The sequence below is a fragment of the Microtus pennsylvanicus genome, chromosome 7 (assembly GCF_037038515.1).
Source record: "Microtus pennsylvanicus isolate mMicPen1 chromosome 7, mMicPen1.hap1, whole genome shotgun sequence".
Classification (NCBI taxonomy): domain Eukaryota; kingdom Metazoa; phylum Chordata; class Mammalia; order Rodentia; family Cricetidae; genus Microtus; species Microtus pennsylvanicus.
The window spans coordinates 82318110-82337160 of record NC_134585.1 but is presented as its reverse complement, the minus strand read 5'-3'; the positions used below and the strand labels follow the sequence as shown (position 1 = coordinate 82337160).

The 19051-nt window shown below is 46.1% G+C and overlaps 2 protein-coding genes across 3 annotated transcripts in view; both read left to right on the top strand.

Annotated features, from left to right (window-relative positions):
- The first annotated feature begins 10002 nt into the window (after nt 1-10002).
- Nucleotides 10003-12204, top strand: H2az1 (H2A.Z variant histone 1). Its single transcript, XM_075981265.1, has 5 exons — nt 10003-10135; nt 10547-10624; nt 10908-11021; nt 11382-11511; nt 11749-12204. Exons 1-5 carry the CDS (start codon nt 10133-10135, stop codon nt 11808-11810), a joined length of 387 nt encoding a protein of 128 aa, XP_075837380.1. The 5' UTR covers nt 10003-10132; the 3' UTR covers nt 11811-12204.
- A 753-nt stretch (nt 12205-12957) lies between these two features.
- The window catches only part of Dnajb14 (DnaJ heat shock protein family (Hsp40) member B14), a 44701-nt gene continuing 38607 nt past the window's right edge, over nt 12958-19051 (top strand). Inside the window, exon 1 of one of the 2 annotated variants that reach the window (XM_075981263.1) lies at nt 12958-13383. In XM_075981263.1, coding sequence (XP_075837378.1) covers nt 13251-13383 — 133 coding nt within the window. In that variant the 5' untranslated portion in view covers nt 12958-13250. The remainder of the gene's footprint in view (nt 13384-19051) is intronic. The other variant, XM_075981262.1, reaches the window with a different exon arrangement.

Below are 19051 nucleotides of genomic sequence, written 5' to 3'. Positions count from 1 at the left end.
TCAAGTTGGCAACCGAGATTAACCACCACACCATGCTCTCAGTCTCGAATGAGTGAGTTTATCACCTATGGGGCAAGCAAAAGTAAAAGAACAAACAGCAAGTAGCAGATAGACAGCAAAGCATCATCAAATCAAATCAAAGCTTAGCACATCCAACAGAGATGCCTGGGGAAGCCTACTTGAGACAGCCATGCTAGAGTGTCTGACTGAGAGATGATACAGTCAGAGCTGAGTACTCTCTGATGAGCTTCAGGATTCCCAACCCCACACAGGTATTTTTATACCGTGGGATGAACAGTGGTAACCTCACTAGTAACCATTGCCTTCTGAAGAACAGTGGTAACCTCACTAGTAACCATTTGCCTGCTGGCTGTTTCCAAGGGTGCAATGTTTGTAATTGCCTTCCTTGTTTGCTGTTCTCCTTTCGATCTGTTACAGAGCCAGGGGGCCAGTCTGCTCCAGGACAAGGCAGATTTAGAAGCTACTTGAAATAAGACCTATTTGCTTGTTCTGAGTCAGCCCTCAGTAAGTATACACAGCTTATGACAATTTACCAATTTATATTACAAACAGGAAATCTCTGCCAGACCTACCTTTCAACTGCCACTTCCTCAGAGCAACCTGCCACTCCAGACACTAATCCGGTTAAACATAGAGTCTTCAAAAGCACCCCTCTACATTTGTTCTGTTCTTTAAACTCGAGATGTTGTCCCCTTGGTGTCTGACCAAGTCTGTAGTCTGTAGCAGTGTAACAGCCTTGTCAATATGGTCTTAATGTCTGAGTCATTGTTTGCAGTTGCCTTCTGGTCTGATATTCTCAGCTAGATTAAGGAAGGACCTATGACCAGTTTGTCCTTTCTCGCAGCTGCTGTCGCTTGGCAGGATGCCTGACAGAGAACGACGGACTGCCTACCCGTGCCTTGTGGTATCAGACTGACTGGCAGAGCCAATCTGCTGTTGTCATATATGCCACTGCTAGGGAGGGTTACATATCCTCTGCTATAATGTCCCTGTGTTCCGTCTTGATTAGATGGAGACCAAAGGAGACCAAATCAGAACATGCTAAGAATCTACAATCAACTTCTTGTCATGTTACAAACATTGTGTTAAATTATCTGAGAGAGAAGAGTTATAAAATACTAACATAGGCAGTTACGATCTTACTTAAGAATATCAATGTATAGACATATTTTCTTTTATTCCATAACTCTTTTTTTTTTAATTTTAGGGTTTGGATTTTTTTTCATGATATTTATTGAGCTCTACATTTTTCTGCTTACCTCTCTGCCTCTCCCCTCCCCTCTTCAACCCTCCCCCAAGGTACCCATGCTCCCAATTTACTCAGGAGATTTTTATTTTTTATTTATTTATTTATTTATTTATTTTTGCTTTTTTCGAGACAGGGTTTCTCTGTGGTTTTGGAGCCTGTCCTGGAACTAGCTCTTGTAGACCAGGCTGGTCTCGAACTCACAGAGATCCGCCTGCCTCTGCCTCCCAAGTGCTGGGATTAAAGGCGTGCACTACCACCTGAGTAGGATTAAAGGCTACTCAGGAGATCTTGTCTCTTTCTACTTATTCCATAACTTCTAAAGATCAGCATTAATATCTATCCATAATATTAGATAAATATCAGGAGAGGAAACACCATTTATTTTTGTTAAAACAGTAAATGTTCCAAAATTCTGAAACTCTGATTTTATTTTTTTATAATTTATTTACTTTTACTTAATTTACATTGGTATTTTGCCTGCATGTATGTCTGTGTGAGGGTGTCAGATCTTAGAGTTAGAGACAGTTGTTAGCTGCCATGTGGGTGCTGGGAATTGAACCCTGGTCCTCTAGAAGAGCAGTCAGTGCTCTTAACCACTGAGCCATCTCTCCTGACCATAAATTAATTTTTACTTAGCTAAAAGAGATGTTAGAGGGGGTTGTAGACATGGATCAGTAGGCTAAATGCACTGATTGTTTTTCCAGAGAACTGGAGTTCAATTTCCAGCATACACAGAGTGGCTAACAACTATCTGTAACCAGGGGCTCAGTGCCATCTTCTGGCTTTCATGGGTATTAGGCACACACATAATGGACATACATGCAGACAACACTCCCATGCATATGGATAAAAAAAATTAAGAAAACAAGCGTGTTAAAAAAAATTAAAAGGATACAACAGAGTCCATAACCTGTGAAAGTCTGGGTTGAGTAGATTTTGCTGGTTATATTTACAACTTATGCCCTGCATTTGTGAACTTTGTCACGTCAGTAGGCAGGAGAAGTATGCTATAAACACATGGCTTTAGTTTTAGCACTGAATTAAATGGTTCTCTTGGGCCCAAGGCATCTCTTAACTATGTTTATGTGAGGAGTTTGGGAGAGCTATGGCTACTGTGACATGGATGTTAATGCATCAGTGTGCATGTGCTCACGGTATTAAGCCCTGGCACATTTATGCAGTGTTGGCTTATTTGATTCTGTGAGTTACTTAATCAATGCAGAAACCATGGCTCAGAGTTCGCCTTACTTGAGGCCATGCAGAATGTGAGCGGCTCTCTACTTGGTGGATTCTCAGTCACACTGGAATCCAGTTACTGACAGACGAATGAGTCTTTAGAGTCCCTCCACCCCTCGTCCTAATGAATCAAGATTCTCACAGGAATTTTCTGGTTAGAAATTCTGTCATTGTCTATAAATGATAATATCCTTGGAAATAACTTGGAAATCTGTTCCTCTCTGCTTAAAAATAGGCATTTAAAGCAAGATGTAGTTGAGAAATTTAGAATTTCCAAGTGTGGCATTATCTCAGATTCTTTATATGAGAAGCTAAGGAGAGTGCTGGCATCTGAGGGAAGATAGGAACTGCTAATAGAAACTCTGTTAGGGACAACCTGTTAAAGCCCATAGTAGTGGGACCATGTCCTTCACGTTACTTTATATTTTTGTGATAAGAGTATTTATTACATTGGTGACCGTGGGGCTGGGGCTGTAGCTCTCTGTAGAGTACTTGCCTACCACAAGGGAGGCCATAGATTTAATCCCCAGCACCACACCCTACAAAACTGGTATCGCATTGAACAATGGACACATGCATTATCAGGATCACAACTACAGCAAAGATAAGCCAAAATAGTAACACATCGCGTCGTATCCTTTTCAGCCCAGGAAAGGGACCAGGGAGCTCACCACACAATTACTGTGAGCAGAAGATAAACAAATACTGTCTACTTCTTTGAAAGAAAAGGCAAACTTGTGTGGCTGTGTTAAACTAACTCAGGGTTTTAGCTGGGAGGCTGGTTGACTCGGTTGTGTTTGTAAGCTACTGTCCTGATGTTGTGCTAGAAGACCACGGCCACAGCGGCTTATTTAGGAAAGAGTTTGCTTTGGCTGACAGTTCCAGAGGGGTAAAAGTCCATTGTGGTAAGGAAGCCTAACAGCAAGGGACAAGCATGAGCAGGAACAGGAAGCTGAGAGTTCACACTGTCAAATGCAAGCATAAAGCACAGAGAGTGACCTGGAAGTGAAATGTGTGAAATTTTATTCTCGAAATTCAGCCCCACCCCTTGACATATGTCCTCCAACAAGGTTGAGCTACCTCAACCTCCCCTAACAGCACTACCAACCTGGACCAAGTATTCAAATGCCTGAGCCTGAGGGCCTGTGTTGGTTAGTTTTCTGTCAGTTTGATAAGGCTAGTCATTGGGAAAAGGACTCTAAATTGAGAAGATGCCTGCAGACAAGTCTATATGCCTTTTAGTGACTGCTGTGGCAGGGACCAGCCCATTGTGGGCGATGCCAACCCTAGGCTGGAGATCCTAGGTTCTTTAAGAAAGCACACTGAGAGCCGTGTGGTGGTGGCACACACCTTTAATCCCAGCACTCTGGAGGCAGAGGCAGGCGGATCTCTGTGATTTCAAGGCCAGCCTGGTCTACAGAACAAGTTCCAGGATAGCCAGACTGTTTTACAGACAAACCCTGTCTTGAAAAACCAAAAAAAGGCCAGATGGTGGTGGTGCATGCCTTTAATCCCAGCACTCGGGAGGCAGAGGCAGGTGGATCTCTGTGAGTTCGAGACCAGCCTGGTCTACAAGAGCTAGTTCCAGGACAGGCTCCAAAACCACAGAGAAACCCTGTCTAGAAAAACCAAAAAAAAAAAAAAAAAAAAAAAAAAAAAGGTAGGAAAACCAAAAAAAAAAAAAAAAGAAAAATTAGAAAAAGGTAAACAGCACATTGAACAAGCCATGGAGAGCAAGCTAGTAAGCAGAATTCTGTATCGGTTACAGCCTCAGGTGTCTGCCTTGAGTTTCTTCCCTGACTTCTTTAGATAACTGATTAAGCTGAAATAAATTCTTCCCTCCCCAAGTTGCCTTTGGTTCTAATGTTTTATCACAGCAGTAGAAACACTAAACTAAAACAGGAACATTTTCATCCAAACCATGACATTCTACTTCCTGGTCCCCATAGGCTCGTGGATAAATCATAAGGTAAATTATGCTTAGTCAAACGTTCAAGGTCCCATAGTCTTTCACAGTCTCAACATAATTTAAAAGTCCAAAGTCTCTTCTAAGACACAAGGAAATCTCTTAATGGTAATCCCCTGTAAAATTAAAAAGCAATTTTCATACTTCCAGCATATAATGGTACAGAGTATATATTACCATTCCAAAAGAGAGGAAAAGGGACATTGTGAAAGCTAAAATTGTTTTAAGTTTAAATTACTTTGCTTAAGAGAGCTATACAACAAAAAAGCCTCTAACTGTAAGTCTCAGTTGCCCTAGGGCAGATCACTTCCTGGAATGCTGGGGGCTGTTGTTTACATAAGATAATAAGCTTTGTGTTGTGTTTTTCCTTCTGTAAACAAGTTTGGTTGCTCCAACTGCACAGGATGTGTGTGCTTGATCACGTGGAGGTGGGAGGTATAGAGACAAGAAGTACATAGGGACGTATGTTTGTCCCTGACTGAATGAAGTTGGGATGTAGGCCTGTGGGTTTTGCCTTTATAAGCCCCTGACCAATGTAATTTGCAACCATACTCTGGGAATCCCAGCTATGGATCTAGCCAGTGTCCATTGTCCTGTTTCAATAAAGCTTGCTTCAACCTTGGCTAGAAAATTGTGGTAGTGGTCTTCTTCTTACCCAGTGGGATTAACAACATAATGAGGAAATGCTGGACCAAAGCAAGACCAAACTCAACAGGGCAAATACCAAATTCTGTAGTTCTATTTCTAGTATCAAAGGCTCCACCCCCCCCCCCCCCCAGCTTTGTTGTCTACAAAACACAGCTCTTTCTTGGGCTGGCTCCATGCCATGCATGCAGATCTCCTTGGCAGGTTTCCTGTAGTCTGCATGGCTCTCAGCACTGTCTTCCAGCTTCCTACTACGCTGGTCTGTTAGGCTCTACTTATGCCATGCAGCCACTTTTATAGTCCAAAGTCCCAAAGTCGTCTACACGCCTCCAAAAGGCTTGGTTACGTTCTTATAGCAACACCCCATTCTCTGTATCAACTTTTGTATCAGGAACCTCTCTGTCCTTGCCACCATGACCATGGCAAATTACATAAGGGGTTTAATTTGACTTACAGTTCCAATGGGCAAATCTCTATCAACATAGAAAAGCATAGAAGCAAGTGGCAGGGATGGCAGGAAGAAAAAGTAGCTGAGAACTCACATCTTTAATTGTAAGCATTGTGAACTGGATGGTAGTTGGGTGAAGCTCTCTGGCCAGGCTGCATCACCGAAATCTCCCCAAACATGGGAACAAGTGTTTGAATGCTTAAGACTATGAACAACATTTCTCTCATTCAAACACACTTTGGGTGGCCTTTATGCTTGCTGTTTCTAAGTCAAAAGAAGCAAACTACTAGTCAAGACAAACAGAGTAGGAATATAAATTACTTTGTTTATGCTTCTGTTTTATTTTTCTATTGCTATGAAGAGACACCTTGACCAAAGCAACTCTGTATCAAAGAAATTATTCAATTGGGGGCTTGTTTACAGTTTCAGAGACTTAGTCCATGACCATCGTGGCTGCAGGCAGACAGGCATGGGGCTATTATAGCCTGATCTTCAGGAACACAGGCAGAGAATATGGGTGGCATAGTTAAGTAAACTTCCAAGTTCATCTGGACTAGAGAGATGCCTCAGTGGTAAACAACACTGGCTGCTGTTCCAGAGGTCCCCAGTTCAATTCCCAACAACCACCTGGTGGCTCACAACCATCTGTAATGAGATCTGGTGCCCTCTTCTGACCTGCAGGGATACATGCAGGCAGAATACTGTATACATAATAAATTAAAAAAAAAAACACCCAGCTCATCCTAAGTACACCTCTTCCAACAAGGCCATACTTCCTAATCCTTTCCAGTTTCACTAACTGGGGACCATGAATTCAGATATATAAGCCTATGGGGAACATTCTCTTTCTAACCACCACACCTTCCTTGTTATCCTTATATGTTATATATGTTATCCTTGTTTATGAAGCATTTACTACGTGCCAGTCAAGCACAGGCTACATGTACTTTGTGTACCCTTTTCCTTAATCTTTAAACGGCTATGTGAAAGCACTGTGAAACTTGGGTTTTCAAAAGGTTAATAACCTTTAATATAAGCTCAACATAATAAGGCTGCTTGTTAGTTCCCGGCCCCCCAGAACTGAAATAATCACACAGAAACTGTATTAATTAAATCACTGCTTGGCCCATTAGCTTTAACTTCTTATTGGCTGGCTTTTACATCTTAATTTAACCCATCTCCATTAATTTGTGTCTCACCACAAAGTTGTGGCCTACCAGCAAGGTTCTTCTGTCTTCTGCAGGGCTACATGGCTTCTCTCTTGACTCTGCCTTCCTTCTCCCAGCATTCAGCTTAGTGTTCCCTGCCTAGCTCTGTTCTACCCTATCAGGCCAAGCCAGTTTTCTTTATTCATTAATGGTATTCACAACATACAGAGGGGAATCCCACATTAGAAGGCAAAGTTTGGAAGACTGGTCCCAAGCTACCCTAGGCTACAGAATTAAGATAGTGGGTTTTTTTTTTTGAATTTTAAACAACAACAACAACCAAAAAAGCCAGATGTTACTGTGGGATGTTTTACTCTTTTAGCTTTTGGAGGGGTCTAGCACTCAGCTCCCAAATAAATCCCACATGGAGGTTTATTTTTATGAAAGTCCGGCTTTTGCTTGGCTTGTTTCTTGCCAGCTTTTCTTAAATTATGCCGACTACCGTTGCCTCTGGACTTTTATCTTTTTCCATTTCTGTATATCTTTCTTTCCTTCTTACTCAGTGACTGCCTGGGTGGCTGCCCCTGATGTCCTCCTCTCCTTGTTCTCTCCTTCCAGAGTTCTCCTATTTATCCTCTCTGCCTGCCAGCCCTGCCTATCTTTTCTCCTGCCTCACTATCGGCCGTTCATCTGGTTATTAGGGCTATCAGGTGTTTTAGACAGGCACAGTAGCAGCCTCACAGAGTTAAACAAATGCAGCATAAACAAAAGTCATACACCTGAAAATAATAGTCCCCAACAAGGTATGGTGGCGCACACCTTTAAGCCCAGCACTCCTGAGGCAGGGCCATGCTGGTTTCTGCGATTTCTATGCCAGCCTAGTCTACAGATCAAGTTCCAGGACAGCCGGACAGTTACACAGAGAAACCCTGTCTCGGAAAAAATAAAATAAAAAAAAACAAATAAAAACAAAAGAAGGGGGGAGGTGAGTACTGAGATGATACAATGAGGAGGCATTGTAGAATTCATGTGTACTTGATTGTGAGCTAATTTTGTCTACCATTCTCCAGCAGAGAAACAATAAATTCTTAGCTGGATTTTATAGCAAAAAACTTGCACAGAATTATCTGAGGAAAGGAATGAAGCTGTGAGGTAAACAGCAAGAAATCTCATCAGAAGTCAACGTTCAATGTCATATTGGGCTTGGCTCAATAATTCTTTCTGTCTCTCCCTCAGCGCTGGGCTGTAAGCTCCTGGCTTTGTAAATTGCTAGGCTGTTATTGCTCTACCAATGAAACTGCTTTGAGGTATTTGGCTGTGGTTTATTGTTTTGTTTTTTTATAGACAGGGTCTCTGTTACTCTACATGGCCCGGAACTCACTGTGTAGACCATGCCGTCCTGGGACTCACAAGGATCAGCCGGCCTCTGCCTCCCCAGTGCTGCAATTATGGGTGTGGGCTGCCGCTACAGCAGACCAGTCCTTGCCTTTTTGAAACAGACTGTGTGTATGTAGTTCAGACTGGCATTCTGCTTGTGAATCTCCTGGTGAGCCTACTAAGTGCTGGGGTTGCAGGAGATTTGTGGGTATTTTTGGTTTTGTTTTTTCTCTTTTTCCTTGTTTTGGGGTCTTTTTTTTTTAGCATCGTATGATGGCATCATTATAATTCTTTAGTTTAAGCCTTGGCATCAAAATTTTTGGAAGCCTCTCTTCTAGCATTAATCTGGCACCAGAGAGGGTCCCAAATTTAAAAAAAATCTTTCAAACTGAAGCCCAACATAATGTAGAGTTTATGTTTCAAAATTCTCTCACATTGCTATTCCATGACACAGAAAGTGTAACACACTGTTGAGCTGGTAGTATGACTCAAAGGGTAAAAGTGCCCTCTGTACCAGCCTGACTACCTGCGTTCCATCCCTGCATCCCATGCTCAGGTGGAGAGACAGAACCCACTCCACAAGCTGTCATCTGATTTCCACAGAATCCTGATGGCGTGCACACCTGCGCCTACCCACATGGCTACACAATAATTTTTTATTTAAAAGTGTTACATCTTAAGTACTATTAATATGAAAGCTCTAGATCATTATGGTCTCCTGATGACATAGGTGTTGTCAACCTGCTAACTGCAACTGACATCAGAACAGTACAGTGTGTACATTCTTGTGGGGTTTTTTTTTGTTGTTTGTTTGTTTGTTTTTCGAGATAGGGTTTGTAGCTTTGGAGCCTGTCCCGGTACTCGGTCTGTAGACCAGGCTGGCCTCGAACTCATAGAGATCCACCTGTCTCTGCCTCCGAGTGCTGAGATTATAGGCGAGCGCCACCACCGCCGGCTCAGTCCCACTTCTTTTAAGCCCAGCATTTGTAATTGATTACATGGACCATCTGTAACTGCTTGTGAATCATGTTACGGTTACCCCACTGACATTTACCCAACATTTTTCATGTGGCAAAATGTTTAGTGTAGGAAAGCTGACACATAATAGCTTTGATGTTCCAATAAATCAACTTTCGATACTAGGCTATGAGGCGCATCCCATGGATGTGAAGTCTCCGCAAAATTATGGCTGACGATTTCATTATAATAACGCTCCATCCTAAGCTGTGTGCGGACAAAATTATTTGTTATCACCAAGGTAAGTTGGCCCTGCTGCTATCAGGAGACAGGATGGAGGGGGTGAGCGTTCCAAAGAGGTGAGGGCAGAAGTGGGGGGTTAAGAGTCAGTCTATTAGGGAAGTAGTTCACCGAGCAGAGGCCGATCTGAGCCACCTGTCACAAAGGAGGAGCTAGAGGGGACCCGAGATCTGCGGAGAGGAGAGGAATGGCCGGCCGGATGCGAGCTGCGAGGCCCAGGCTATCAGCCAGGGGCCAGGCTAGACCGGGAGGAGAGCTCACGTGGTCGCCCGAACCCCGCGGGGAATCAGGTAGGGGGGGCTGCGGTGGGGAGGACGCGAGCGCTCCCCTCCCCAGCCGCTCGGCTCCTCCCTCCGGGCACGTGACGCCTCCGTCGGCTCGATCGGTGGCGGGTGGCGGTGGCGCAGCACTCTGTTTCTGCCCTCCCGCCGCGGCGCCCTTCTTCTCCCCGGTCCCGTCCCGCCGCCTCCCCCACTCTTCCCCCGCTACCCCGCACGCGCCAATCAGCGCTCGAGCTCGCGAGCGCCCGCCCCCCACCCCGCTGCGCCCTCTCCCATTGGCTGGAACCTCAAGGACGCGTCCCGAAGGCGGGCGGCAACCATTGGTGGGCCGAGCCAGGCGAGTTCCCGGATGAGGGAACATTCTGCGGTATAAAGGGCGCGAGGAAGGCGGGAGACGGCGCAGTTTGAATCGCGGTCCGACGGAGGAGTGGGCGCCGGGATCTCGCTGCGCGTCCGCCTGGCCTCGACTCTCTCTCGCTTGTCCGATCTTCAGCACGGTCCGAGATGGTAACGTGAGATGGACGCCGGGCGGCCACGAGCCGCGGGCTTCGGGCGGGGCCGCCGTCCCCGGGGCTTGGGGCGAGGCGGCGGCGAGTGGGGAGCGTGCGGAGACGGGGTCCGGACGAGCGGAGGGAGGTGTTTTGTGAGCCCGGAGCTCCGGGCGGGAGGCGACGGTTGGGTGGCGCGCGCGGCGCCGCTGGGAGCCGGCGCGGGGGCGCGCAGCCGCTGCCGCGGGGGCGCGCGGCGGGGGTCGGCGGGGGAGAGGGTGGGGGCGAGCGGCGGCCCGGAGACCCCGGCGGGCGGCAGCGAGCGCGCTCTGGCCCCCGGGACGCGCCGCCGTGGGGGAGGGGCGCGCCGCCTTGGTAATTCTATCCTCTCCCGTCCCTCCCGGGCTCGCGGGCGTCGGCGGCGCCGCAGGCTGGCGGTAAGGCTGGAAAAGACTCCGGAAAGGCCAAGACAAAGGCGGTTTCCCGCTCGCAGCGAGCCGGCTTGCAGGTAGGTAGCCGCTGCCGCAGCCGCTGTCGGGGTGACCCGGCCTTTATCTCTGCACCCCCTTGCTTGTTTGTCGGCGCCTTGCATGGGTGTTCCATCTTTGCGTGGGTGATGTGTCGCGACTTGGCCTGCAGAGACTGAATATTGGGGCGTTTGGGGGGGGGCTTCTATCGCGCGTGTTACTGCCAGGGCGCGATGGTGCACCACCGTCCTTGGCTTTGGCGCGCACATCATCTTTACGTCTTTGATCTTTGTGCATTTTTGTTTGTGTGCATAAAAAATCAAGTTCCCTGTGGGCCGTATTCATCGACACCTGAAATCTAGGACAACCAGCCACGGACGTGTGGGCGCGACCGCCGCTGTGTACAGCGCAGCCATCCTGGAGTACCTCACCGCAGAGGTAAACGGGAGTGTACGCCTGTGAGCTGGAAAAGGTTTGGGGGGCGGGGGAAAGTGGCGAGAGGGAAGAAGGAAAGTGATGCAAGAAAACTCCCAGGCCTTGAGCGCGGCGCGGAGGCTGAGCTAGCACTAGAGGGAGCTAGTGTTGAGCCAAGGATCCTGCTGAGCCGGAGTTTGCTGCTCTTGCAAAAGCAATTGCGTGCCCCTTCAATTCTTTGCATAATTTGCATAATTTTGTCATTCAGGTAGTGGGGAGGGGATGACCACAGTTGGTAGATTAAAGACGCCGCTGAGGTTTGGCCAGCTTCATGGATCTCGACTGAAGAGAAGTTGGGAGATTGATCATAATTTTGCCTTTTAGGTACTAGAATTGGCAGGAAATGCATCAAAAGATTTAAAGGTAAAGCGCATTACCCCACGTCACTTGCAGCTCGCTATTCGTGGAGATGAAGAATTGGACTCTCTGATCAAGGCTACAATTGCTGGTGGTGGTATGTTATCACTGAAACTCCTTGCATCTCCATTAAGAAAATTAAACTTTCATTGCTTCTAGAAGGAGGATATTTAAGTTATATCTCGAAAAGTCATGCTTTAGTTTACATCACTCAGTTTTTCTCTGTTTGGACCTCATGGTTTTTAAAGACCTATCAGTTTGTAGTTACCTGCTTTGATTTTTAGTGTTTTAAGAATGTTTCCACAAACAGAATTAACCCTTGTCGCTCTCCTAGGTGTCATCCCGCACATCCACAAGTCTCTGATCGGGAAGAAGGGACAACAGAAGACCGTTTAAGGATGCCTGGATTCCTTACTATCTCAGGACTCTTGTTCTTAACAGCTGTCCAGTGTCGGTGATTCCAGTGGACTGATCTCTGTGAAAAACACAATTTTGCCTTTTGTAATTCTATTTGAGCAAGTTGGAGGCTTAGTTAGCCTTCCAAACCAACCAAATTTCTGCATTCGAGTCTTAACCATATTTAAGTGTTACTGTGGCTTCAAAGAAGCTATCGATTCTGAAGTAGTGGGTTTTGATTGAGTTGACTGTTTTTAAAAAACTGTTTGGATTTTAATTGTGATGCAGAAGTTATAGTAACAAACATTTGGTTTTGTACAGACATTATTTCCACTCTGGTGGATAAGCTCAATAAAGGTCATATCCCAAACTAGTTTTAAACCTGCTTACTGAACGTGTCTCCTAGGTCTCATTCTTTGCTCACTAAACAGTCCATCTGCAGAGCAACAAGTCGTAGCCAGTTTTGTCATATAACGAGCTGTTAGGACTTGCATGAGGAGCCATCCTGTATTTGTCCTGTGGACAGTTACAGTAACGTGGGACAGCTGGACTGTAGAGACCCTCGGGGTACAACGAGATAGCTCTGCGGGATGGGCTTGAGATGTAGAAGATAATCATGTTTTCAGTGACCAGACACTGCTGCGGAGTGTGGAATGCTCGTCGTCATGGGTTGGGGGTGCTCTAAATTCATAGACTAGGGTAACAGGATGACAACATGTTCTTTAGCTTGAGACCCTTCCCTATCCGAGACAGTGCTTGCATGTTACTTCGTGAGCAAAACCAACATGGGAGCAGGAGGTGCCAAACAGCCTTTGTAGGTGAAAGAACCACTTCCTGCTACAGTTACAGCTGATTCTAAGTGACCAAAAGAGCTGCATTGTACCTGCGGCGGCGCAGCAGGAGAGATGTGGGTCAGAAGTGCCACTGGAAAGGGGGTGCTGGGGTGGCCGCGGTTCATAGCCTTAGCCGCCTAAGTCGCGCCTGTGGGACCCGTACCGCAATGCTCCCCGTACCAGGCCTGAGGCCTCCAGACCTATCGGCCCAGGGGCGGGGCCTCGGGTCCTTGGGAATCGAACTGAAAGTGCGGGTCCCCTGTCCCCGCCCCGAGGGCGCGGGAGGCGGGCTCCGGGGCCGCGTCTGGGGTTAGAGGCCGGTCTCCCCTCCTTCGCCCGGGCTACCCGCTCAGGCCGGTTACGGCCGCCGGGACCCGGAGTGCGGCAGGCCCGGGAGGGACGCGGCTGGCGCCGCTGTGGCAGCGAGGGGCGGGGAGGCGGCCGTGAGGAGGCGGAGCTGCGAGGCCGCCCGTCGCCGGGCCGCCGCCGCCGCGGTGCCCGCTCCTCCCCGCGCCGTGCCGCGCCCCGCCCGCCCGGCCGCCTCGCCTCCTCCGCGGCGGGCCCCCCTAGCAGCTGCGCGGCCGCCGACACCGAGGAGGCGCGAGCCATGGAGGGCAACCGCGACGAGGCGGAGAAATGCGTGCAGATCGCTCGCGAGGCCCTGAGCGCCGGCAACCGCGACAAGGCCCAGCGCTTCCTGCAGAAGGCCGAGAAGCTGTACCCGCTGCCGGCCGCGCGCGGTGAGCCCTGGCCCCCACCGTGACCCCGGCCCCCGCGCCCTCCGCCCCGCGGGCCGCGGCAGCTCCAGCCCTCGGGGGACACCGGCGGGGCGCAGTGGGGTGCTGGGTGACGGGTCCCCTCCCCCGACCTGCCTAGGCCCCTGTGAAGTGACAGGAGCGGGACTCCAGTGGCTTATCGGGCTTCACCATCCCTGGGCTCTGTATGTAGCCGTTCCTTAAGTATCTTCGAATACCTTAGATGACACTGCTTTTCCCGGGGAGAGGGAGAGAGCCCTTTACAAGACAGCTCCACTTTTGACAGGGATGGTGAAGTTATTAATGATTTCTAGTGTCTGATTTGATATGACACCGTAAGTACCCGCAAGTTCGGTAAATCGCTGAAGAGTAGGGTTTGGACTTACCCACTTTAATTCTCCTTATTCATTGTCTAACTCTCTAGGCTTCGAGGTAATACAGTCCATACAACACTCCCAAAGCGCCCAGAGTTGTGCCTAGTATTTTATAGGACCCTCATTTATTCCTCCAAACAGTCCCATGTACAGGCATGGGATTATTTGACCAGGTTAACCCATGTGCAGAGACTCTGACAAATGAATAAACGAGTGAATGAATGAATGAAAATACCTTGCTCAAGGTCGTACAGAAAGTGGCAAAGTCAGAAGAGTAGCCGAGTTTTATCTCCAAAAGGTCTTTATTTAACTGCTACTGTTTGCCTCTCCAATGGGGAGATATTTTACTGTGGTCTCAAGTATTTCCAGGTTAAGAGAATTAAGAGGAAACTTAATAAACAAGGCCTCTGTTTGACTTTACTGTTTTCTTCATTCTTTCTGCATTGTTGAAGCCTTTTGTTTTTGTGCTTTTCGCTTTATCTTTTTGTTGCATTGGTTTAGGACAGGAAAAGAGTGAAGGAAAAGTTCATTTTAATTGTAGAGAGTGCAACATAAGATTTGTTATTCTAATCCTTCTTAGGTGTACAGTTTAGTGGTGTTAAGTATTTCCACCTGGTGCGCCATAGGCTCTGTGCTTTATCTTGCACCCTCGATACCGTACCAGTTAAATAGCCCCCGTTACTCTCCAGCTCTCAGCCCTCATTCTGATGTCACTCTTTATAGATTAGACTAATTGGGTACCTGATCTAAGAATACTCTGTATGCCTGCCTTATTTCACTTAATAACTTCATATTTCATCTGTATTGCAGTATTTGACAGATCTCTTTCTTTTTTTCTTTTTCTGGATTTTTGAGACAGGATTTCTCTGTCACAAGATCTCACAGAGATCCACCTGCCTCTGCCCCCCAGTTGCTGGGATTAAAGACGTGCGCCACCACCGCCAGGAAAGATTTCCTTTTTAAAAAAACGCTAAAGAACATTTTATTATTTACATACACACGTGCATTGGTGTGAGTGTGCACATGCACATTCAAACATCACATTTTCTTTTTGGGGAGATCTTATTGTGGGGGGGTGGTGGAGTGTGTATTTGTGTGTGAGCCATGATGTGTGCATGAGATCCGGTGACACCTTGTAGAGGAAAGGGTTTCTCCACACATGTGGGGACAGAGCACGGGTCTGAGCCCTCTCATTGGCCACCACGGGTTATTCGTTCACCTGTCAGTGAGCCTTGGGTTCCTTCCCATCCTGTGCTGTGAGTGATGCTCCTACCAGCACGAGTTTCTACAGACCTGCTTTCCCTTCTGCATATATACCCAGAAGTGGGGTTATTGGGTCATGGAGTAGTTCTAATTTTGGTTTTCGAGGAACTACCACATTGTTTTCCAGAGCAGTTGCACCATTTTGTGCGACATACATGGGGGGTTCCAGTTTCCTAGTGTCTGATTCAACACAACACTCCCAGTTTGTTTTTGTTTGTTTGTTTTGATAGTGACTACTCTATGACTGTAGCCTGATGATAGCTCACTGAGGTTTTGATTGCATTTTCCCTGATGATTAATGATGTTGGACAATTTTTATGTGTTTATTTGACCATTTGTATATTCTTTGAAGATTTATATATTCTCTTAAGTTGCTTGCCCAGTTAAAAAATCAGACTGTTTTTATTGATGTTGCTGTGGGACTCTTTATATATTTGGGGCATTAACTCTTTGACGTCTCCAGCTTGCAGCTCTTCCCTTTCCTTCCGTAGGTCATCTTCCCAATGTGTCAGCTGTGTCACTGGGAGCTTGAGCTTTGTGTCATTAGTCTCATTTGTCAGTCTTCGCTATGCTGTCCGGGCTTCTGGTGCCATATCCGAGAACTCATTGACAGAAATTACTCGCATCCCTTCTACTATGTAGATAGATTGCAGCTAGCTGTCATCTGGTGCTGGAGGAGCAGTTCTAACAGTAAAGAAGCAGAAACTCTAGGCCAGGTCACCTGCTTTGTAGGCCTGGTTCTTCACCACCCAGCTCCCTTACTCAAGGTAGACAGACTCTTGTGCTTGGCCTTTTGTGTGTGCAGCAGGGACAGTGTACGGCTCCCATGGTACTCCGAGGACAAGAACGGGCTGCGAAAAAGCATCGAATACATTTTGACTATCCTCTCTGTTTCACAAGTGAAACCATCTCAGCATCCTTAAAGCTAGTCCAGATTTACAGCGGGTCATGCTTCTATCATGTAAACAGCTAGGATGGATCTCCTAACGGACACTGTGAAAGTACAGCACCGTTATTGCTCTGAAAGCCATGGGTATAGGAACAGTGGAGAAATGGAGGAGAGAAAGTCAGGTAGAAAGATATCAACAAGGATGCTGGGTAATTATCAAATAAAGTGGTAGGGTGTAGTCATGGAGTAGTCTAAAAACAGTTCAAAGGCAGACTTCTGCTGTCTCTATAACCAGGGCCAAGATATTTAGCTATTCTAAGCTTTAATTATATGCAAAATTAGGATGTCATCACAGAGTGGATGTGACCCAAAATAAAGCAGTGTGACTGTTCTGTGAAAAACTGTCTTTTAGATATTCCTAGGAGATGTTTATGGGAGTTAAATAAGACCTCAAGTGAGAGAAACATCTGGAATGTTCTTGAAGGACCCTGATAAAGGTTCTGTATGGGGGAAATTGGAGCTTTTGGGTGATGACTACAAACAACTCAGGAAGTTGACTGGATCGTCTTTGGATCTGCTTATACTATGGCAAAAGAAAATACTGTGTTTTTTTTCCATTATTCTTATGATGAGTAGGCAGCCACAAGATTAAATTCTAGTTATGCTCCAGGATTTTTGTCCTCTTGGGATTTCTTATCGAGTAAGAAGGTAATCTCATAAAACACGCTAATAAACTGGCAAGTGTTTTCCTTGTTGAAAAGTTTGATATTGAGATGGATGAAGGACGCTATCGCTTTCCACGTCTTAGTTGAGACCATTCTTCAGACTTCATTCAGATGCTCACCTTGGAGTCACCTTTGTATGCTTGCTCAGTTGAAGTGGGTTAGCATTGGGTAGAAGGAAAGATACAGCGCCACCACCCTGAGGCTTTGTTCGCATTGTTTGTGTCGTTTTAATCTATTTTTATTTTGTGTGTGTGAGTGTTTTGCCTGAATAGGCCCACGGAGATCAGAAGAGGTCATCAGATCCCCTAGGCCTGGATTTAAGGATGGTTTGTGAGCCGTTATGTGGGTGCTGAAACCAAACCCAGGTCCTTTAGCAAAGCAACAAGTGCAACGAACCACTGAGTCATCCATCCTTCTGGCTCCACACATTGGTGTTTCAAGTTTTAGATTTTCAGAGTAATTGGAGGATAGTTTGAAGTGTAGATTTTTTTTCTTTTTTATTTATTCTCTTTCTTCTTTTCCTTCCTTCCTTTTTCCCCCCTTGGTTTTTTGAGACAGTAGGATTGACTCTGACTCCCAAGTACTGGGATTATATGTGCACTGCTACCTCCCGACTCTTTTTTTTCCTTTTAATGAGATAGATCTCGCTATGTATCTTCAGCTGGCCTAGTTCTCACTATGTAGACCTTGCACTCAGAGACACACCTGCTGCTGCCTCCCAAGTGCTAAGATGAAGGCATGTGTGCACAACCTTGTCTGGCTAGTAGTATAGGTTTTGTTGTTGTTGTTTGAGAAGAGCATTTTTATTCTTTTCAAGAACGTGGTAGCAGTTTGACTCAAATGATGGCATACAACCACAGAGAAGCCCATTCAGCATCCGCTGTCATGAGCGAACAGATACGTTTAAGTGCGTGGATAGTCTGTACATGCTACCCGCTTAATAACAGTTACAGTAATCCTTTAGTTTATTTCAGCCATGGGAGAGGTGATGCATATTTCTCTGCTTTTTTTTTTTGTCTTGTTACTTTGTATTTAATACAAAACTGAAAAGTGTTCCTGCTCTTGTCTCACCTAAACTGGTAAGGTTTTAAGCATCATTTGTATCCTTATCATTATACATCCTATTTTCTTTAAGAGCATCCCATTCTTTTCCTAATTGGCTTAATTAAAATTCAGTGATGAGAACATTTAAAACAATTATTTTTGTATCATCCAGTGAAGTGTTAGGAAATGACTTCCGAATTTCCACTGGTAGTGAGACTGTTTCAGATGTTGGCGCTGAGGAAAGAGAGTTGAGTTTGGGTCTGAACTTCGCCTTAGATAGAAATCTTCACTTCTGAGCTGCAGTTTTCTCATCCAAACAGAGTTTATTCAACAGATAGTTATTGACCACACACTTCTCTGTGCCATGCAGAGTTTTGTTTCATTTTGATTTTACATGTTTGGATTTTTTTTTCCTGCGTGTATGTCTGTGCACTGTGTGTGTGCTTGGTGCTCTCAGAGGTGGGAGGAGGGTATTGAATCCCCTTGAACTGCAGTTACAGACACTTGCAAGCTGAGCCATCTCCCTAGCCCCAGACAGTGTTTTAGGTACTAGGGAGTAAGTAGATAATGTGGCAGAAATCTTCTTCCATGGCATTTCCGTCCTAGAGGAGAGCGGAGTGACAGATGGAAATGAGGATGATGGTGTGATTTCTATAGTTACGTGCTCCTTTTTCTTTTTCTTGAGGTAGGATCTAATCGCCAACTCTATAGGTAGCTAAGGATAACCTTTAACTTCTGATCCTCCTGCCTCCGCTTTGCCACTGCTGGGATTATATATGTGTGCACCACACCTGGTTTGTGTGGTGCTGGGGTCAATTTAGAGCTTCATGCATGCTAGGCAAGCACTCTCCAAGTAAGCTGTGTTCCCAGCCCACCGTCCCTTTGAGAGCCTCATTTGTCTTTATAAAATGATTTGCGTACTTAGTTTTGTGAGTCGCCCATGTGTGGAAGTACATGTGTATGTGTGTGTAGGGCTGAAGAGGTCGTCTGCAGTGACAGATGGCTGTGAGCTACCATTTAGGTCCTAGGACTCAAACTCAGGTTTCTGGGAGAGCAGCCAGTGCTCATAACTGTTTGCCATCTTTCCAGCCCCAAATAGAACTTTTATAGTTACATGTGATTACATGTAATGTGTTCTATGTTGATACACCCACAGATAAAGCATGTCCAAAATTAAATTAACTGTAAATTTCTTTTTAAGGAATGTAGATCTCTACAAATGAGAATTGACAAAACAGGCTGCATTTCCCCTGTGAAAATGATGATTAGGACTTATATTTATTGCCGTAAAAGGATGTCAACAGTAAAATAAAGTTTATTATTTACTATTTAGTTACTTACTTACTTGAGATAGGGTT